General features: G+C 28.8%; 1 protein-coding gene across 1 annotated transcript; it reads left to right on the top strand.

Moving 5' to 3' along the window:
- Window positions 1-23,749, top strand: LOC108783452 (uncharacterized). Its single transcript, XM_018552021.1, has 6 exons — window positions 1-154; window positions 19,570-19,839; window positions 20,786-21,254; window positions 22,690-22,789; window positions 23,313-23,432; window positions 23,585-23,749. The coding sequence occupies exons 1-6, from the start codon at window positions 1-3 to the stop codon at window positions 23,747-23,749; spliced, it is 1,278 nt and encodes a 425-aa protein (XP_018407523.1).
- Window positions 23,750-24,162: the final 413 nt, after the last annotated feature.

Below are 24,162 nucleotides of genomic sequence, written 5' to 3'. Positions count from 1 at the left end.
ATGTTGGCCTTGATCTTCAAGCAGATCTACACCACCATCGAGCATCCTTTGGCAAGGAAGAAAGTGGAGTGTCCTCGTATCACATGGAAAATCGTGCGCGCCGTACAGGAAGTGCTGCAGGAGGGTAGCATTTACGAAACTCTACTTCAGCAACGTATAACTTTTTAACTCCGTATAAATATTTGTAACATTAAATTAAACCTTCGTGTCAATTAAAATCCATTTAAGGGTATTCATTTAACATTTAACATCATTTAGAATATGTTTATCAAAGTTCATACCAATTGTTCGAGTGTCATTTTCGGAAGTTCAGCTACAAAGGCTCACAATAAATGATCGCTTATGAATTGAACAAAGATATAAACAAAATCTAAATATCCTTTATAATGAGACGTCAGTTAGTTTGCGTAATAATTTTGTTATGACACGATAATAAATAAAATATATTAATGCTATTTACAGCTGTATTTCAATAGGTACATATACATATATATATTAATATAAAAACATATATAGTACAATACGCAATCACTATTATTGTACTTTTCGAAGTTTGCCACGTGCAAAAGCAGTACTGTGCATTGAAGCTATTGACGTGATCGGATAGGTGGTCGTCGGGAAGTGAAATATAAAAAACTTGATAACGCATTTTCTGACAATTTTATAAGTTTTGTATAATTTAAATATACAAAAAGCGGTCTAAATCGAGCTTTAATAAGATTGTTTAATTAATTTCTAGTTTAGAATATTACTAAAAGAAACGGCATAAAATAAAAATTTTAAATATATGTATATAAATAAGATCACGAAATAACTTCACGAAATATCTAACACACCGTTTTTTGAAGTATCGGTCTGAAAAATGGAGATTTCAAACATTAAAATGCTTTTTTAAACATCTCGATACGATGATTTTTGACGAAGCTAGTTTATCTTAAAATTTGCCTACATCTTCTTAACAAAATTAAAGTCATTTAATATAAGAATAAGGGTCATTTTTACTTCAGCGTTAAATAACTCGGTGAAAAAAAATTATACTAAACAATAAAGCAATATAAGGATTCACTTTTTCGAAAACTGAAATCGTATTTGTGCACAATTTTTGACCAAATAGAACTTCGAAAATTTTGTAAAAAATTTTGAAATCTGATCCTGTTCATTTATGTTTGTCTAACTTTATAAAAAATATTAGTAATACAGTTTTTTAAACATTTGAATCGATGCTTGCGCATCAAATGTCTAGACGTAATTATTCTATCTCAAAATATACCTATCTTTGCAGGGTGGAACAAGTGATCCTTTAAATTATGTCGAGTAGTGTATGTACCATTATATGTACTTATATTCATTATTCAATTTGCAACAATAAATCAATTTGCGATACACAATTGACAAATTCGTCTGAATAATTGTCGATGAGCTTGAGAAAAAAACTTTATTTTATCTTTCAAGACAATAACACAAATATATTTTAAAAAATTGCAGTACCAGATGATAATGTATAGTATCCATTTTTAGATTTTGTGTATTACGATCACTCCTGGTAATAAATACGAGCTAACATTCTATAATACACGTATGACATGTAAAACTTGGCTACATTCGTACTATAGAGTCAAATCATTTAGTATCAAGCTTCGTCTTTGAAATTGACTGAATTTAATAAAATAAAAAGGAATGAGAAGACTAAGTTTGAAGCTAAAGTTTAGAAACTCCAAACTATAGTTTAAAAAACTTTCAAGTTTCTCATATTTTCAGAAAAGTAATGAATCGATTATTACGGCAGAACAGGGTCGATTTTACAAATTTCCAACGTATAATAAACGAAGAAGACATATATACCCTTTTTAAACTCAAACTACCTTCATAATAAATTCCCAGTTATACACTAAACGTTTTTAAATATACATGCGTTGCGACCCTGCATCGATAACTTACACTTTTTTATTCGTTATTAAGCTACTATGCAGTATTTCATCTGTAGACTGAACCAAATGTCACGGTTATAAACATTAGCTGTAAATATCCACAGTAATAGTCTCCGTTAAAGATGTTACATTATTAACATGCGAAGCACACACTTGTTGGAAGGCATTATAGTTAGGATGTCTCGTCATATGTAAAAATCTACTACTCCAACGGACAATGAAACGAGGAAAAGGAAAGCTTAGTCTGTTCGCAGAAAACAATATGGAAGTTTCAAAGTATTCAGCTTATGTAGGTGTGCATTTATTTCTTTGATTAGTTCGGACAGACATGCTAGATAGCAATGGTCATCAAGCACATGAACCTAAAGTTTACAAACAATATTTCAAATTATTTTCGTGCAAAGTAGTGTTGCAAAAATATTAACTAAAATGTTTTCTATTATGCCCACTTAAATAAAAAATATTTTATATCTTTGAAAAATTATTATTAACATAGATAAAAATTGCAAAGAAAGTTTGTGTCACTCAATTATTATCTTACTTATACATTGTTTTACTACATATTTATACAAACACACACACAAACATACGCACTAATATAATTCATATAGTAATATAATACATATTGTATATGTGTATAATACATGTCACCTATTTTAACGTGTTGATTTGATATTATTTTAATCTAGCTAAGAGTAAATTTAATTAAAGATTTAGTATTTATATACAAATTTTCATATATATAATATTATGCTTCAAGAATAAATACATAACTATTTTTTACGAAAAAGAAGAGAAATGTAATTTACTAAAAAAAAGAAGAAAAAGGTTAAAGGAAAGAGAAAACACATAAAGGAAAAAAATACATCATCATTACATAATATTTATGGACAACAAAGCAATTTTATCTTACTAGAAGTACACAATTGCATTTATCTATTATTTTAATTTTATCTCTTTGTAAATTAGATTATAAATGGGCTATTCAATTAAATCGGATTGGTTTGACACTGTTGGGCGTCTGGCCAAAAAACAATGAAACTAAACAGGAAAAGATGATATCAAACATCTGTACAATCCTTATGTTAAACTCTGCAATCTGTGGGTGCTACATTCCAACTGTACATTCTTTGTTCAAAGTTTGGGGAAATATAATGTTTATGATAGATAACCTGCAATATAGTTTACCGCTGACAATAGCAATAACAAAGTTATGCATTATGTGGCTGAGAAAGGAAGGTAATACACAGAGGAGACAGAAGTTAGTTGTTATAATTACTTCTTTTAATTGCCAAACAATACATTTCATAAATTTCATAAGTGTGACATCTTACTCATAATTACTGGAAGCATTAATTATAAATTATAGAAAACATTATACATGTTTAATGATTATGAGGATAGATATCTATAAATTAAATTATTTCTAATAAATTTGTATTTATAATTTATTTACTGCTTACACTGAGAATGACCCAACCTGCTTTGAAACGTTTGTAATTATTTTTATTTTTATATTTTAAATTAAATGTTTTTTGTTGCATAACTGGCTGTTAACCCTACAATTGTTATTTGTTTTACTTTCTTACAACTATTACATTTTGCTAGAAACTCAACAATTAATTCAAGAAAAAAATCCAAATTAACATATTTTTCATTTCAATTTTATATCCTAAAATAAATATTCCGTATAATACATTTTCATGTGTTTGATTTTATTATAATCTTTAATTTATTTTGTATGCCTACATGTGAGTGTGTGTATATGTGTGTTTGAAATAATATCATAAATGCAATAATTTGTGCTAACTGAGTAACTTGACATACAATGTGGAATAACATGTGATAATTTACCTATTAACAGAAAAATTAATTTTCAATACATTAGAAAAAATTAATTATTATCTACTTCGACTAGTTAATCCTAGTTACACTAGCCAAAGATACATATTACAATCAATGCATAAGTACTCATTTAAAAAATTTAATTCTTACATCAGTTTGAGAAAAAAATTCTAATATAAGATTGTAACAACTGGCTATATTCTCCTTTGTACATATACATTCTGTAAACTACATAATAGTAATACAACAGTATTTTTCAAACTTATTATCTAAATTTAGAAAGTAATGTAGTGTTCAAAGTAAAATAAAAGATATAAAACTCTATTATTTCCGTTGGTTACAGATATTCTTCCTCTTTTAAACATGATTAAAGACGATTGGTTGAAACCGAAAATGATAATAGAGAGAGATATTATGATAAAACGAGCACGAATAGCACGAATGTTTACATTATTCGGATACATTGTGATGCTGATAGCCTTTAATTTGGGTATAGTTCTTCCTGCATTCGGTATTTCCATCAGATACATGACAAATGAAACGGATCCAGGCAAAATAGTACCGCTACAATCGTATTATATATACGATCGAGATAAAAGTCCATATTATGAAATAACTTACATCATGCAGAGTCTCGGAATGACAGCAGCAGGTTTTATGTACATTACTGTAGATAGTTTTTTAGGTTTATTAGTTTTTCACGTATGTGGTCAGTTGGAAAATCTCAAAATACGTATCATTCAACTGGATAAGTTCCAAAATTTCGAAAATGCTTTATCACACAGCGTACAGGATCATATACGTCTCATCAGGTCAGCACATTGTTGACTTTTTTAATTCTTTTCTTTTTTCTATTTTTTACTAAATTACATAATTGCAAAACATCCAAAATTTCTAAATAAAATAAACTTTATTATAAAAAATTTGAAGATTTGTGTTATAAATTTACGGTATTTTATGTAATCAAAATTATTAAAATGCACATAATATCTAAGATAATTTAAGTAAATACGCCTAAAACATACGTTTTGATTATGATTTGAAATCATTACAGTTATGGCAAGTAATTATATAAAGCTAATTCGATAAGGAAATACGAAAATAATATTATTTCAATGACGTATATTTATTTAATTAAATGTACATGCGCAAAATGCTTACCAATATCTTTAAAACTTTTAGATTTATTAATACGATTGATGATATATTTACGTTAATGTTACTTGGAGCGCTGATTTATTTTGGCGTATTATTTGCACTTTACGGTTTTTTAGTGGGTAGTGTAAGTAATTCCTTTTAATTACCTTTGCCTATGAATAATATGATGTATTACAAATGTTATCTTTATTAGAACATTTTCTGAAAATTTAATAAGTTATACATACTGTATTCTACGTATAGCGTATTTGAGTATCTTATTCCCATACATTCCGAGAAATATTGCAAGAAATTCTTTGCACACATTTCTTTATTAAATATATTATTAATTTATTTCACAGTAAACGATTAAAGTTGTATAAATGAAGAATAACCACATATGAAATCTGTAGACGTAATAACGGAATGTAAATAATATAAACGTATTATATAAATTATTATTAATGTAGGATTGTAGAGTAGTCTGAATGCTAAAGGGCGCGTTATCGACCATGCGTAATTTATCCCGGACGAACCCCCAAAATATAGGATTGAGTCAGTCAGAGAGTTCGGCTAGACAACGACCGGTGAACAGAACCATTTTTGTATCCGAGTGAAACATTATTCTGTATTTCTTTCCATTAAAGGAACTTATTATTTTACTTGATATCGTGTTCACCTTAAACACTCCCCATACTCAATCCTACATTAATATAATTGTAACGATGCACCCCCCCATGCATCGTTCCCGGCGCTAACAGCTCGCCGGGCGCCGCTGCATCGCTATGCAATGCAGCGATGAGGGCGCATCGCGCCCGATAAGAAATCCAAAAATAATTCACAGGTGACATAACCAGTACGCAACACCGAATACCGTCGAACACCGCCGAGCTCGTTCGGCTAGTGCTGGCCCCCACCACTTGACGGCTCGCATACCGCGAACGTCAAGCGGCGGGAAAAGACGAGACGAGCCAGAACAATACGAACGCAGGCATTTTACAATATAAAATGCCGCGCTCATAACTAACAAACGATTCCGATCCTGATTCCGCTACCAGCACCAGCTCCAGAGATCCCGAAGCCTTCGAAAGCGAGAAAACGAGTCAGAGAGTGCTCCGACTCGGCCGAGAGTTTTCGGCAGCCGACAAGGCATCCTTAACGCACCGTTTGACAAGAAACAGGGGGTAGAGAGTACTCTACCTCCGCCGAGAGTTCTCGGCAGTCACTTGGTGCCGACTTGCGACTCCACCGACGCCCGGGGTAGAGATAGTACTCTATCTCTGTCGAGAGTTCTTGACCGCCGCGCCGGCCAGAACCGCCGCCTCCTTTCGCACTCTCCTACGGCCGGTTAGTAGCAGGGAGAGTTCTCCACCTCCACCGAGAGTTCTCGGTCGCCAACCGACGCCGACGTTCTTAACATCGCGCTACCGCGAACGCGACGCGCCTAATACCGCGTACCGAGAGGCGTGTGCTGTATTAACATCGCGAGACGATAGAAAAAAAGATAGACAACGTCTAGACAGCGCGTAGCAAAAACCGTGTACACTGCGGCTTTCCGAGCGACCCGTCGAACGTCGCCGACATAGACACACACACACACACGAACACCGTAGACACACCAGCGTGTCCAACTACGGCTCTATATATTCATACACACATATACAAACATTGTACCGACTCACACTCACTCACCAATCACATTATATAGACAAAATTAAGTTCTTATTTTATCTAATTCCGTATCGGAGATTACTCGCTTTTACATTTCAAAAGTTAGGTCGTTACGTAATTAACATTATATTAAACGTTTTAATTTATTTATTAACCCTAATTACTTTTCTCAAACATTCAAAAATTAAATACTTATTTCTATTAAATTTTTAATTCATTTGTTTAGATGATGACTCACGGTCGCAATGTGTCAATAGTACGTCTAGCTTTCATTTTGACGGTATTTATCAATACATTTGCACATATGTGTCTCTACTGTGTAGTAGGAGAAATTTTAGTTGTACAAGTACGTTATCTTTTTGATTACTTGTTACGTGCAGAATATAAATCATATCAATCCGATCAATAAAAATTCTAATTAAAATACTTGCCCATTATTTCTGACACACTATCTATAAAAATGTAAAATCTACAGCGTTTTTATATATATGTCAAGTGCGAAGGAGTTTATGAAGCTGTATGCAAGTATAAATGGTACAACTTGGAACCAAAGAAAGCAAAAAACTTAATAATGATAATGATTCGAGCCAACAAATCGTTGTATTTTACCGCAGGAAAACTGTTCCCTATGACAATGTCTACATTTTGTAACGTAAGCTAGCTAATACAAATTGTTCATATCATAATCTTATAATCTTCAGCATGATTCTTAGTATAGATCACATAAAAAATAAACAATATTAATTCTTATTGGACCGCTTTTCTAACCGAATGAGAAAATGCCACAGCGGTCTAAGCTGGGTCACGGATACTTCTAAATAATTACGTGTGAATTTATATATTATAATATGTATGTTATCTTCGATTGCGCACCGAAATGTTTTCAAACTTGAAACACAACACTAACAAATTACCGCAATAATATTATGAGTTAAATTGACTAAGAATTTAATGATTATTCATGCTGCCTACGCATCTTATATTGATCTTAATAATGTTGAATATCCTATTAAAAATAGTAAATAATTAATTTTTATTGCGAAAAATATTACCTCGGCTGAAAGTCGAACTCGGATCACTGGCATTCCGTGCGAACATCCAATGCCTTTAGACCACCGAGGCACACATTATTCACAATAAAAAACCATTTACAGTTTTAATATGTTATTTAACATTTTTAAGATCATTTAAATATGCGTAAACAGCACCAATAATTGTTAAATTGTCAGTCAATTTAACTCGTGACATTACTGCGGTAGTTTATGCGTATTGGCGTTTCAAGTCTAAAAAAATTTCGACGCACAATCAAAATATTACGTACATACTTAGTATATAAATTTACACATAGCTATTTATGTTAGAAGCACCCGTGATCCAGCTTAGATCTCTGTAGCATTGTTTCATTCGGTTTAAAAAATAAAATAAAAACAACTTTGGTGTATATAACATTTGTTTATTTTATTTATTATGTTACTTACATGTACAAAATGTAAGGTGTCTGTAAGGTTTTGTTCTTATCGTTAATAATTAAGTGAATTTTATAATTCAACATTTGTGCGTGCGTGCGTGCGTGCGTGCGTGCGTGCGTGCGTGTGTGTGTGTGTTGTGTTTTATATATATATATTATTTGCAGATGTTAAAGACATCGGCTGGTTATATATCGGTTTTGCTGGCACATCGAGAATAAAAATAAAAATCCACGAATGTCAGATAAAAATCTAGTTTTAAAACTCATATCGGGTAATAACAATTAATATGTTCATTTCATCGCAATTTAAATTTAAGCAATAAAATTTATTTCATTTATACGAATGCATGCATATTTACAAATTTGTCAAATATATGTATTACAATTACAATATTATTGTATTATCTTCATTTAAACATACATTTCTCCTAGGAACTCCTTTTTAGGATGTAAAACATCCTGTGGACTTCACTTATAGAACATTCCTTAGAGAAAATAGCATGTTGTGAAGATAAGGTAAAAAATTTCAATTTATTTTACAGCAACGCTATAGAAAACATTCTTTATCATTTATTGAATAAGATTATTTGTTAAATTATTAATATTTTGACAAAACAAACTATTTTACACATAAATTATTGTAAAAGAATTTAAAAAGTTTCCAAATTAAGAATAAATTTTCGAAAAGCTATCTACCCCAATTGCCATTAATTTTGACATAAACAATTCAAATGATGTCAAATGAATAACCTTAAATTAATTTTTACAGATGAGAAATTTTAATGCTAAAAATATTTAAATAAAATTATATACAGCCTAAACGAGTTATCTACACCGTACATTCCAAATCACTTCCGAGTGATCTTGATGTTGGCCTTGACCTTCAAAAAGATCTACACCATCGAGCATCCTTTGACAAAAGGAAGAAAGTGGAGTGGTCCTCGCATCCTATGGAAAATCGTGCGCACCTAATAGGCACTGCTGCAGCGAGGCAGCATTTACAAAACTCTACTTCAGCAACGTATAACTTTTTAACTTTGTATAAATATTTGTAACATTAAACCTTCTTATCAATGAAAATCCATTTAAGGGTATTCATTTAACATATAACAACATTTGGACTATTTTTATCAAAATTCATACCAATTGTTCTAGTGTCATTTTCAGAAGTTCAGCCATAAATTTGGCTAACAATAAACGATGGCTTATGAATTGAACAAAGATATAAAACAGAATCTAAATATCCATTATAATAAACCGTTTTTTGAACCGTTTATCGATCTGAAAAGTAGAGTTTTCAAATATTAAATGCTTTTTTAAACATTTCGATACGATGATTATTGATGAAGCTGTTTTATCTTAAAATTTGTCCACATTTTCTCAACAAAATTAGAGTCATTTAATATTAAGAAAAAGAGTCCTTTTTACTACAACGTTAAATAACTCGGTGAAAAAAGTTTATACAGATCTCAACAAAAAAGCAATTTAAAGATTCACTTTTTCGAAAATTGTTAAACAGCATTTGTGCACAATTTTTGACCCCGTTGAACTTCGCACGTAAAAAATATTAAGATCTAATGCCCTTCATTTAAATTTGTCTAACTGTATAAAATATCAGTAATTTTTAAAGTACAGGTCTAAAAAGTAGAGACTGCAAACTTTAAAATGCTTTTTTAAAAATCTCGAAACGATGATTTTTGTCGCATTTATTCTATCTTGAAGTTTGTCTATATTTACACGGTGGAACATTGTGATCCTTTAATTTTGTTGAGTAATGTATATACCATTATATTTATATTCATTATACAATTTGCAATAATAAATCAATTTGTGATACATAATTGACAAATTCGTCTGAATAATACTGTAGTTAAGCTTGAGAAAAAAACTTTATTGTATCTTTCAAAATAATAAAACAAATATATATTAAAAAATTGCACTACGAGATACTGTATAGTATGCACATGTACATACAGTATATTAGATTTTGTGTATTACAGTCATGGTAATAAAAAAAAAAATACGAGATAACATTCTATTATACACGTATAACATGTAAAACTTAGATATATTCGTACTACACAGTCAAACCGTTTAGTATTTCAAGTTCCGTTTTTGAAATCGACTGACTTTAATAAAATACAGAGAAATGAGAGAGAGAGAGAGAGAGAGAGAGAGAGAAGACTATAAGTTTGAAGATAAAGTTTAGAAACTATAGTTTTAAAAAACTTTGAAGTTTCTCATATTTTCAGAGAAGTAATCAATCGATTATTATGGCACAAGGCACAACAGAATCGACTTTGCAAATTTCCAACGTATAAAAACGAAGAAGACACATATTCGCTTTTTAAACTCAAACCACTTTCATAATATATTCCCAGTTATACACTAAAACGTTTTTAAAAATACGTACTTTGCGACCATGCATCGATAACTTATACTTTTTTATTCGTTATTAAGCTACTATACAGTTTTCCATCTAAAGACTGAACCAAATGTCATGGTTGAAAATTAGCTCTAAATATCCACCGTAATATTCTCGTTAAAGATGTTACATTATTAATATGCGAAGCACACACTTGTTGGAAGGCATTAAAGTTAGGATGTCTCGTCATATGTAAAGATCTACTACTCCAACGAACAATGAAACGAGAAAAAGAAAAGCTTAGTTCGTTCGCAGACACCGCTATGGAAGTGTCTAAGTATTCAGCTTATGTAGGTGTGCATTTATTTCTTCGATTAGTTCGGATAGACATGTTAAATAGAAAGATGCAATGTCCATCAAGCACATTAATCTATAATTCATAAACAATGGACGAGTTCAAGCGGTTAGGTACGCTTGTCGAGCAATCGAATATGATTGGTTGAATCTATAAGTAATAACCAATTACGTTCAATCGCTCGGCAAGTGTACCTAGCCGCTTTGCCGTCTTGAACTCACCCAATGTTTTAAATTATTTTCGTGCAACACAATAGTGTTGCAAAAATATTAACTAAAATGATTTTTCATTATACCCATTTCAATAAAAAGTATTTTATATCTTTGAAAAGTTATTATGAACACAAAAAAATTGCAAACGTAAAGAAAGTTTGTGTCACTCAATTATTATCTTACATGTACATCGTTCTATCACTCATTTATACAAACACACACTAATACAATTCATATACTAATATAATACATATTGTATATGTGTATAATACATATCACTTATTTTAACTTAAGTTGGTTTGACATTATTTTAATCTAGCTAATAATAAATTTAATTGAAGGTTTAATATTTATATTAAAATTTTCATATATATTATGCTTCAAGAATAAATACATAACTATTTTTTACGAAAAAGAAGAAAAATTTAATTTATAAAAAAGAAGAAAAAGGAAAGAGAATACACATAAAAAAAAGAAATACATTATAATTATTACATAATATTTATTGTTAACAAAGCAACTTTATCTTACTAAAAGTACTTTTAATTGCATTTATCTCTTTATAAATTAGATTATAAATGGGCTATCCGATTAAATCGGACTAGTTTGACATTGTTGGGCGTCTGGCCAAAAAACAATGAAACTAAACAGAAAAAGATGATATCAAACTTCTGTACAATCCTTATGTTAAACGCTGCAATCTGTGGGTTCTTTATTCCAACTGTACATTCTTTGTTCAAAGTTTGGGGTAATATAATGTCTATGATAGATAACCTGCAATATACTTTACCGCTGATAATAGCAATAATAAAGTTATGCATTGTGTGGCTGAGAAAGGAAGGTAATAGACGAGACAGAAACTGGTTGTTATAATTATTCCTTTTAGTTGACAAAGAAGACAATACGTTTCATAAGTTTCATATTAGTAACACTTTACTAACAATTACTAGAAGCTTTAATTAAATTATAGAAGACACTATGTATGTTTAAATGATTATAAGGATAGAAATTTATAAATTTATGTATTTCTAATATATATATATATATATAATATAAAATATATTGTATAAAGGGCTCTACTATCCCTGTTGGTTACAGATGTTCTTCCTCTTTTAAACATGATTAAAGACGATTGGTTGAAACCGAAAATGATAAAAGAGAGAGACGTCATGATAAAAAGAGCGCGAATGGCACGAATGTTTACGATATTCGGATACATTATAATGCTGATATCCTTTAATTTGTGTGCAGTTCTTCCTGCATTCGGTATTTCCATAAGGTACATGACAAATGAAACGGATCCAGGCAAAATAGTACCGGTACAATCGTATTATATATACGATCGAGATAAAAGTCCATATTACGAAATAACTTTCATCATGCAGAGTCTCGGAATGTCAGCAGCAGCTTTTATGTACACTACTGTAGATAGTTTTTTAGGTTTATTAGTTTTTCATGTATGTGGTCAGTTGGAAAATCTCAAAATACGTATCACTCAACTGGATAAGTTCCAAAATTTTGAAAATGCTTTATCACACAGCGTACAGGATCATATACGTCTTATCAGGTTACGCATTGATTTTTTATAATATTTTCTGTCTTTTCTATTCTTATCTAAATTAAATAATTGCGAAACGTCCAAATATCAAAATACATTAAGAGAAGCTTCTGTATCATAGTTTTAAAGTATATCAGCAAAATTGTTGAAATGCACATAGTATTTAAGATAATTTAAATAAATATAATAATGAAGAGAAACATGGTTACGAGCCAATAAATTCGTTAAAATCTTTAATTTTATTCTAATATATTGCGAAGAATATTACATAATTTTTGGCATTTCGTCCAGGCTCCCACTACTGGACTCATCAGTAAGGCATTGTAGTGGAAGCCTACCTTAGACGCCTGGGAGATTTATTCAATCGAGATTCTATATGAAGAAATATACGCGTGTCAAAGCACTTACGAGAATTTGCAGATATCGATAGACCTCTGATGGCGAGTCGAATATTCTTCATAATATTTACTCAAAGTGAGAATAACGTTTTATTAAAGCTGACGTGTATTTAATTAATTATTAACCAATATACGTAGTCCCCTCAAATTGCGCGCCAAACAATCGTCGGTCTTGAAACGCAGCTCTATAATAATCTAAAAAATCCCCCCAAATTGATCACCGAACAATCGTCGGTCTTAAAACGCAACTCTAATACTCTGAAAATGCTAAATCTGGAAAAATTGTAACTAGATCGCAATATATATTAGAATAAAATTTAAGATCCTAACGAATTTATTATAGCTCGTAACCCTGTTTCTCTTTATTATTAATTTTAAACTTATTGAGCCTTATTACTAACATATTTTAAATAAATATGCCTTACATTCATCAGCATACCAAAATTTACAATCAAAACTGTGTTATATGTAAATATACTGCTTCTTATTTACACAGTACAAACGAATATTAAAACAAAAAAAATCAATAATAAACTTAAACAGGTACTTTCTTTACCTTTAAAGAAATAACCATAACTACATATATTAAAGAAAAATAGCTGAAAAAAAGATATATAATGTCAAAAAGAAGAAAAAATAACAAATGACGTTCATTAATTCAAAGCACACGGAGACAACCCAAAGAAAACTTAAATGTATTTCATATGTCGTCAATATATCATTGATGATGAGAATCAAACACTTCATTTATAACAATTATTTTAAACAATATTTTTGTCATAACTATTTGTATCTGTTTAATTTGCTGCATATAACGACTTAACAGACATTTTCTTATGATTTACAATTAATAGAGTTAAAGCAAATACTTACTTATACCAAGTTATTGAATAAATTCAACGAGGGAATACTAAAATCAAATTAGTTCAATAACGCACTTTTGTTAAATTTTATATATTTATATGCGCAAAACACTTTGTGTTATCTACTTTTTAGAGAAGTAAACCAGTTATTGTTATTCAGACCACTACTACAAAATATTAAAAAATAAATAAATATTTATCAATAAGTTACATAATACGGTTATCTACAAATTTCTTGAATTCTTTTATTCTTATTATAATAAATATTCTTTTTGCGCGTTAACATTCTTGTACTGCTTGGTATTCAATTGTAAACTAATTGTGAGATGTACAATCATATACTTACTTCTACTTGTAATTAAACTGCATCTTTTTTTACAACTGATATAAAAAATAAAGTCCATTTTTTTTTTCACTAGCATATTTACTTAAATTATTGTATAGGATAAAGTAAATGAGAAAATATTCTCTTAATATTATAATATAATCAAATAATAGGAAAATTAATTTATAAATATGCATTTTTTAATAACTTCATTTCTTTAATGATATTTAGATTTGTCAATATGATTGACGATATATTTACATTAATGCTACTTGGTGCGCTGTTTTACTTTGGCGTAATATTTGCACTTCATGGTTTCTTATTGGGTACTGTAAGTACTCTTGCTTAATTTATATGGATACTGTACGTAATCTTCCTTAATTAATTTTGTCTATCAATAATGTAACACATTATAAATATCATTTTTATATTAGATTTTCTAAAAATTGAATGTGTATACATATACATATATATACTCTACATAGACGTAAAAAAACACACATGCGTATATGACAATCCCATGTATTGCGAGATATGTTGCAAAAAAACTCTTCATTTATATTTTTTCTTTATTTATATGTTTCTTTTTTAAATATTATATTATTGCAATTTAAAATAAATGATTAAAGTTGAATAAATAGAGAATAACTTTATACGTATAAAATTTATAAATACGATAACGTAATACAAACAAGTACATATCATATTATATATTATAATTAATATATCTAACGTTATATTAAACCATTTTAACGTATTTATTTAACATTAAAAAAACATTCTTAAATATTCAAAATGAAATATTTAATCTATTAAATTTTTGATCCATTCATTTGTTTAGATGGTGATTCAAAATCGTAAAATATCAGTACCACGTTTAACTTTCATTATGTTAGCATGTGTCAATATATTTGCACATACATGTCTTTACTGCGCTGTAGGAGAAATTTTGGTCGTACAAGTACGTTATCACCTTTTTGATGACTTTATTACGTACAGAATATAAATCATATCAAACCGATCAATAAGTATTCTAATTAAAATACTTGCCCATTATTTTCCTAACACACAATCTATAAAAATGTAAAATCTATTGCGTATGGCTATATATATGTCAAGTGCGAAGGAGTTTATGAAGCTGCATGCAAGTATAAATGGTACAACTTGGAGCCAAAGAAAGCAAAAAACTTAATGATGATAATGATTCGAGCCAACAAATCGTTATATCTTACCGCAGGAAAACTGTTTCCTATGACAATGTCTACATTTTGTAACGTAAGCTAGCTAATACAAATTGTTCATATCACTACTACCTTCAGCACGATTCTTAATATAGACATAAAAGGTAAACGCATATTAACTCTTATTGGACCACCAAATTTCTAACCGAATGAGGCAATGTCACAGCGGTTTAAACTGGATCACGAATGCTTCTAAATAATTACGTGTGAATTTATATGTATATTACGTATATAATTCTTTGATTGCGCGCCGAAATTTTTTCAAACTTGAAACACTATCCTAATAATATCACAAGTTAAATTGACTAACAATTTAACGATTAGTGATGCTGTTTACTCATCTTATATTGATCTTAATAAAGTTTAATAACCTATTAAAACTGTAAATAATTTTTTATTACGGAAAATGCGTGCCTCGGTGGTCTAAAGACTTAGGTCTGATTGCACCAACGTGATTCCGATTTTAAGCGAAGATTTAACTCGTGATATTAGTGCGATAGTTTATCAGTATTAGCGTTTCAAGTTTGAAAAAATTTTGACGCGCGCAATTAAAGAATTACATACGTAGTATTTAAATTCACTCTCGTCATCCAGCTTAGATCGCTGTAGCATTGTCCCACTCGATATGAAAAATAAAAAAAACAGCTTTGTTGTATATAACATTCTTTTTATTTTATTTATTATGTTACTTATACGTACAAAATGTAAGGTGTCCGTAAGGTTTTGTTCTTATCGTTATTAATTAAATAAATTTTAAAATTCAACGTTTATTTTTTATATATATTTTATTTGCAGTTGTTAAAGACATCGGGTGGTTATATATCGGTTTTGCTGGCACATCGAGAATAAATATAAAAAATTCCGCGAATGTCAAATATAAATCTGATTTTGAAACTCATATCGGAAAGTAACAATTAATATGTTTATTTTATCACAATTGAATTTAAATATAATAAAATTTATTTTATTTATTATAACGCATGCATATTTACATATTTGTCAAATATACGTATTAAAATAACAATATTATTGCATTATCTTGATTTAAACATACATTTCTCCTAGGAACTTCTTTTTAGGGTATAAAACGTCCTCTGGACTTCACTTATAGAATATTCCTTGGAGAAAATTGCACGCTGTGTAGGTAATTTAAAAAATTTCAATTTATTTTACAGCAAAGTTATAGAAAACATTCTTTGCCATTTATTGAATAAGAGTATTTGTTAAATTATTAATATTTTGACAAAACAAACTACTTTACATAAATTGTTCTAAAACAATTAAAAAAGTTTCAAAATTAAGAATAAATTTTCGAAAAGCTATCTACCCCAATTGCCACTAATTTTGACATTAATTAAATCGAGCGGTAATTAGATTTTTTAATTAATAAATTTCTAGTTTGGAATATTACTAAGAAACAGTGTAAAATAAAAATATAAAATATATATATATAAATAATATCGAACGTTTCAGAACTTATAAGGTATTTTACTTATAATTTCTAAAAGCATTAATCAAATTATAAAAGACACTATGTGTCTTTTTTTATTGTTGTTGATTATTTTTATATAGTCTTTTATTTTTCAATTTATTTACTATGTGTGTGTTTATATGATTAAATTATGTGGAGGTAAATACGTAAAAATCATGTGGAATAAAATAATTGTTATAATACGATATAGATATAGAATATATTAATAATATGCACATATAGGTGGGTACGAATTTCAACATAGTATATAAATTATACCATACACATTGACTATTACTATACTTTCCGAAGTCTACCAAGTGCAAAAGCAGATCTATGCAATGACGGCCGTAGGTAAGTTAAATGTCAGAAACTTGATAATGCTTTTCATCACAATTTGACACTGATCTGGTTATATTTGATGCACAGCAGCCACGATTCAATTACATATTTTCTAGAATTGATTGGCGACAAATAATATTTCTGCTTCAGGACACTCTACACAAAGAAGCCCAGTGGTATCAGATCAGTAGGTGGTCAGAGTGGTCAAAATATTTACTCCTCCAGATGCGGCAACAATGAAAATACGTTTCGCCTTTTCTATGATTTTTTCCAAAACAAAGCAAAAACTAAAATATCTAAACAGACCTTTCTTTTCTTAATTTATTGATCCCCCAATTCTCAAGGTTTTACTTTTAAATTTCGGACATCCTATATATTATAGCTTAGATAACATTTCTTATATATTTATTAATTATTTATATTTATTGATAATACTACTCAATAAGATTAAAAAACAAAACATTAAGTAAACGACAGACACGAGCACAAAAAAGTTGAAATTAATAATTCATTCAACATTTATACAAACAATACTTGGCTCTAACTTAATCTATAAAATAAAATTATATAATACACACACACACACACATTAGTTAAATTTCAATAAAATTAAAGCACAATATTACTTAATAAAATTAAAGGATCACTTTTCCTTCTTGCAAAAATAGACAAATTTCGACGCTTAAAAAAGCATTTTAAAGCTTGAAATCTCTATTTTAAAAAGCTTTTTTAAAAATCTCGGAACGATGATTTTTGACGCATTTATTCTATCTTGAAATTTGCTTATTTTTGCAGGGTAGAACAAGTGATCATTTAATTTTGTTATATAGTGTATATATCATTTATATACCATTTATATTCGTTATTCAATTTGCAATAATATATCAATTTGTGATACATAATTAACAAATTCGTCTGAATAATACTGTAGTTAAGCTTGAGAAAAGAACTTTATTATATCTTTCAAAATAATGAAACAAATATATATTAAAAAATTGCACTACGAGATACTGTATAGTATGCACATATACATACAGTATATTAGATTTTGTGTATTACATTCCTGGTAATAAAAAAAAAAATACGAAATAACATTCTATTATACACGTACACATGTAAAACGTAGATATATTCGTACTACACAGTCAAACCGTTTAGTATTTCAAGTTTCGTTTTTGAAATTGTCTGAATTTAATAAAACAAAAAGAAATGAAGGCTAAGTATGAAGCTATAAAATTTAGAAACGCGAAACTATAGTTTAAAAAACTTTCAAGTTTCTCATATTTTCAGAGAAGTAATCAATCGATTATTACGGCACAACAGGGTCGACTTTCCAACGTATAATAAACGAAGAAGACATATATACGCTTTTTAAACTCAAACCACCTTCATAATACATTCCCAGGTATACACTAAAACGTTTTTAAAAATACGTGCGTTGCGACCCTGCATCGATAACTTACACTTTTTTATTCGTTACTATACAGTTTTTTATCTGTAGACTGAACCAAACGTGACGGTTATAAACATTAGCTCTAAATATCCACCGTAATATTCTCGTTAAAGATGTTACATTATTAATATGCGATGTACACACTTGTTGCAAGGCATTAAAGTTAGGATGTCTCGTCATATGTAAAGATATACTACTCCAACGAAAAATGAAACGAGAAAAAGGAAAGCTTAGTCCGTTCGCAAACAACTGTATGGAAGTTTCAAAGTATTCAGCTTATGTAGGTATGCATTTATTTCTTTGATTAGTTCGGATAGACATGCTAGATAGAAAGATAGCAATCAAGCACATCAAGCACATGAATCTAAAATTCACAAACAATATTTCAAATTATTTTCGTGAAAAACAGTAGTGTTGCAAAAATATTAACTAAAATGTTTTTTTATTATACCCACTTAAATAAAGAAATATCTTGTATGTTTGAAAAATTATTAACATAGATAAAAATTGCAAAGAAAGTTTGTGTCACTCAATTATTATCTTACTTATGCATCGTTCTACTACCCATTTACACAAATACACACACACTAATACAATTCATATATTAATATAATACATATTGTAGATATGTATAATACATGTCACCTATTTTAACATGTTGGTTCGATATTATTTTAAACTAACTAATAGTAAATTTAATTGAAGATTTAGTATTTATATACAATTTTTTATATATATTATGCTTCAAGAATAAATACATAATTATATTTTACGAAAAAAAAAATGTAATTTATAATAAAGGAAGAAAAAGGTTAAAGGAAAGAGAATATACATAAAGAAAAAAAAATACATAATCATTATATAATATTTATGGACAACAAAGCAAGTTTATCTTACTAGAAGTTCTTTTAATCGCATTTATTTCTTTATAAATTAGATTATAAATGGGCTATCCGATTAAATCGGGCTAGTTTGACACTTTTAGGCGTCTGGCCAAAAAACAATGAAACTAAACAGAAAAAGATGATGTCAAACGTCTGTACAATCCTTATATTAAACACTGCAATCTGTGGGTGCCTCATTCCAACTGTACATTCTTTGTTCAAAGTTTGGGGTAATATAATGTCAATGATAGATAACCTGCAATATACTTTACCGCTGACAATAGCAATAACAAAGTTATGCATTGTGTGGCTGAGAAAGGAAGGTAATACACAGAGGAGACAGAAGCTAGTTATAATAACTCCTTTTAGTTGCCAAAGAAAACAACCTATTTCATAAGTTTCATACTTGTTACATTTTACTCATAATTACTAGAAGCCTTAATTGTATTATAGAAAACACTTCGTATGTTTAAATGATTATGAGGATAGAAATCTGTAAATTAATGTATTTCTAATAATTTTGTGTTCTTAATTTATTGATAGTTACATTGAGAATGACCTAATCGGCGTCGAAACGTTTATATAATTATTTTCATTTTTATGTTTTAAATTAAACGTTCTTTATTGTATAACTGGCTCTTAACCATACAATTGTGATTTGTTTTACTTTCTTACATTGTTTTGCCAGAAACTCAACAATTAATTCAAGAGAAAGATCCGAATTAACACATTTTTCATTTCAATTTTATATCTTAAAATAAATGTTCCGTATAATACATTTTCATGTGTTTTATTTTATTATAATCTTGAATTTATTTTTATATGCCTACATGTGAGTGTATGTACATGTGTGTTTGAAATAATATCATAAATGCAATAATTTGTGCTAACGGAGTAACTTGACATACAATGTGGAATAACATGTGATAATTTACCTATTAACAGAAACATTAATTTTCAATACATTAGAAAAAATTAATTATTATCAACTGAGACTAGTTACACTAGTCAAAAGTACATTTTACAATCAATGCAAAGTATACTCATTAATTAAAAATTTAATGCAGTTTAAGAAAAAAATTCTAACATAAAATTGTAATAACTGGTTTCATTCTTCTTTGTACATATACATATTTCTGTAAACTACATGATAGTAATAAAACAGTATTTTTAAACCTTATTATCTAAATTTGAAAAGTGTAATGTCATGTTCACACAAAGTTAATTACAATAAAATATATAAAACTTTATTATCCACGTTGTTTACAGATGTTCTTCCTCTTTTAAACATGATTAAAGATGATTGGTTGAAACCGAAAATGATAAAAGAGAGACATATTATGATAAAACGAGCACGAATAGCACGAATGTTTACAATATTCGGATACATTATAATGCTGATATCCTTTAATTTGTGTGCAGTTCTTCCTGCATTCGGTATTTCTATCAGATACATGACAAATGAAACGGATCCAGGCAAAATAGTACCGCTACAATCGTATTATATATACGATCGAGATAAAAGTCCATATTACGAAATAACTTACATCGTGCAGAGTCTCGGAATGTCAGCAGCAGCTTTTATGTACACTACTGTAGATAGTTTTTTAGGTTTATTAATTTTTCACGTATGTGGTCAGTTGGAAAATCTCAAAATACGTATCACTCAACTGGATAAGTTCCAAAATTTCGAAAATGCTTTATCACACAGCGTACAGGATCATATACGTCTTATCAGGTTATTGATTTTTTATAATATTTATATTATTTATTATTTTTTATATTATATTATCTGTCTTTTCTATTCTTATCTAAATTAAATAATTGCGAAACGTCCAAATATCAAAATACATTAAGAGCTTTTGTATCATAGTTTTAAAATATATAAGCAAAATTGTTAAAATACATTAATGAAAAATATCTGAAAAAAGGATATATTTATATAATGCCAAAAAGTAGAGAAAATAACAAATGACGTTCATTAATTTAAAGCACACAGAGACAACCTAAAGAAAACTTAAATGCATTTCATACGTCATCAATATATCATTGATGATGAGAATCAAACACTTCATCATTTATAACAATTATTTAAAAAAATATTTTTGTCTTAACTACTTGAATAATTATATCTGTTTATTTTGCTGCATATGATTTAAGAGACATTTTTCTTATGATTTACAATTAATAGAGTTAAAACAAGTACTTACTTATATCAAATGATTGAATAAATTCCAGGAGGGAATACTAAAATCAAATTAGTTCAATAACGCACTTTTGTTAAGTTTCATATACATGCGCAAAACACTTTGTGTTACTTACTTTTTAGAGAAGTAAACCAATTTTTGGTATTCACCAAAACTACAAAATATTAAAAATAAAAATTTATGAATAAGTTAAATAAATACAATTATCGACAAACTGAAATTCTTTTGTTCTTATTATAATGTATATTCTTTTGCGCGTTAACAATTCTGTTTGCTTTGTATTCAATTGTATATTCACATTGTAAGATGTATGATCATATATATTTATTTCTACTTATAATTAAACTGCATCTTTTTTTTACAACTGATATAAAAAATAAAGTACATTTTTTTTCACTAGCATATTTACTTAAATTATTATATAGGATAAAGTAAAATAAAAAAAGTTCTCTTAATTTTATAATATAATCAAATAATAGAAGAATTAATGGTAAATATCTAGAAAAGGAGAGCCCCCCCCCGATGATCTTGACCTTGACATATGTTGTCAAGTGGTCTGCCCCGACAGTACAATCATAGCAACAGTACAATCGTAGAAGTCGTGTGCCCCTTCGCAGGGGGTTGGAGGAGGTGAGAATTACTTCGCGTGGAAAGTTTAACGTTTCTAAACAGAAGGAGATGTAAAATAGTACTTGTTATAATACATATATGGCAGAAATGATACGTTAATATGTATAATTTCTGAGAAATGGTACGTTAATTTTGAAACTTTTTTTGGTAATAACTTTTTAACGGACAGCGGCTGCCACCTAAAACCTGCGGGAGGTCACTCAGGGTCATGATCTTGACAACAAATGTCAAGATCAAGATCATCGGGGTGGGGGGGGCTCCCCTTTTCTAGATATTTACCGAATTAATTTATAAATATGCATTTTTTAATAACTTCCTTTCTTTAATAATATTCAGATTTATCAATATGATTGACGAAATATTTACATTAATGCTACTTGGTGCGCTGTTTTACTTTGGCGTATTATTTGCACTTCATGGTTTTTTACTGGGTACTGTAAGTACTCTTTCTTAATTTATATGGGTACTGTAAATAACCTTCCTTAATTAATTTTGTCTATCGATAATGATATCTATTATAAATGTCAACTTTATATTAGGATATTTTCTAGAAATTGAATGTGTTATACATACATATATATATATATATATATATATATACACTTTACATAGGCGTAAACAAACACACATATGCGTATATGACAATCCCATGTATTGCAAAAAACTCTTTTCATTTATATGCTTCTTGTTTAAATATTATATATTATATTAGTGCAATTTAAAATAAACGATTAAAGTTACATTATTGAGAAATAAATAAAGAATAACCTTATACGTATGAAATCTGTAGATGTGATATCGTAATACAAACAAGAACGTCATTTTATAAAGTGTAATTAATGTAACTAACGTTATATTAAACATTTTTACCTATTTATTTAACATTAAAGAAAACATACTTAAGTAATCAAAATAAAATACATAATATTATTAAATTTTTAAACCATTTGTTTGTTTAGATGGTAACTCAAGGTCGTGATATGTCATTACCACGTTTAACTTTCATTATGACAGTATCTGTCAATATGTTTGCACATACGTGTCTTTACTGCGCTGTAGGAGAAATTTTGGTCGTTCAAGTACGTTATTTTCTTCATTACTTTATTACGTACAGTATATAGATAATATCAATCCGATCAATAAAATTCTAATTAAAATACTTATCCATTATTTCTAACACACTATCTATAAAAATGTAAAATTTATTGCGTTTGGCTATATATATGTCAAGTGTGAAGGAGTTTATGAAGCTGCATGCAAGTATAAATGGTACAACTTGGAGCCAAAGAAAGCAAAAAACTTAATGATGATAATGATTCGAGCCAACAAATCGTTGTACCTTACAGCAGGAAAACTATTCCCTATGACAATGTCTACATTTTGTAACGTAAGCTAGCTAATACAAATTGTTCATATCACTACTACCTTCAGCACGATTCTTAATACAGACATAAAAGGTAATGCTTCTAAATAATTGCATGTGAATTTATATAATACGTATGTAAGTCTTCGATTGCGCACCAAAATGTTTTCAAACTTGAAACACAACACTATCAAATTACCGCAATAATATTATGAGTTAAATTGACTAACAATTCGATGACTATTGATTCTGTTTACGCATCTTATATCGATCTTAATAATGTTGAGTATCCTATTAAAAACTGTAAATAATTAATTTTTATTGTGAAATATATTACCTCGGCTGAAAGTCGTACTCGGATCTCTGGCATTCCGTGCGAACGTCCAAAGCCTTTAGACCACCGAGACACACATTTAACATTTTTCACAATAAAAAATCATTTACAG

Source organism: Cyphomyrmex costatus, unplaced genomic scaffold, assembly GCF_001594065.2.
Source record: "Cyphomyrmex costatus isolate MS0001 unplaced genomic scaffold, Ccosl1.0 scaffold152, whole genome shotgun sequence".
NCBI classification, from domain to species: Eukaryota; Metazoa; Arthropoda; class Insecta; order Hymenoptera; family Formicidae; genus Cyphomyrmex; species Cyphomyrmex costatus.
Note: the sequence above shows the minus strand (reverse complement) of the source record. Positions and strands in the feature narration are given on the sequence as shown.

Excerpts from the sequence above, each read along its gene's own strand:
- LOC108783452 (XM_018552021.1), top strand. The coding sequence starts at position 1 with ATGTTGGCCTTGATCTTCAAGCAGATCTACACCACCATCGAGCATCCT. Across the intron at positions 155-19,569 it reads CGAAACTCTACTTCAGCAAC|ATTATAAATGGGCTATCCGA; the intron begins GTATAACTTTTT and ends TTTATAAATTAG. Across the intron at positions 22,790-23,312 it reads ATGGTTTTTTACTGGGTACT|ATGGTAACTCAAGGTCGTGA; the intron begins GTAAGTACTCTT and ends TTGTTTGTTTAG.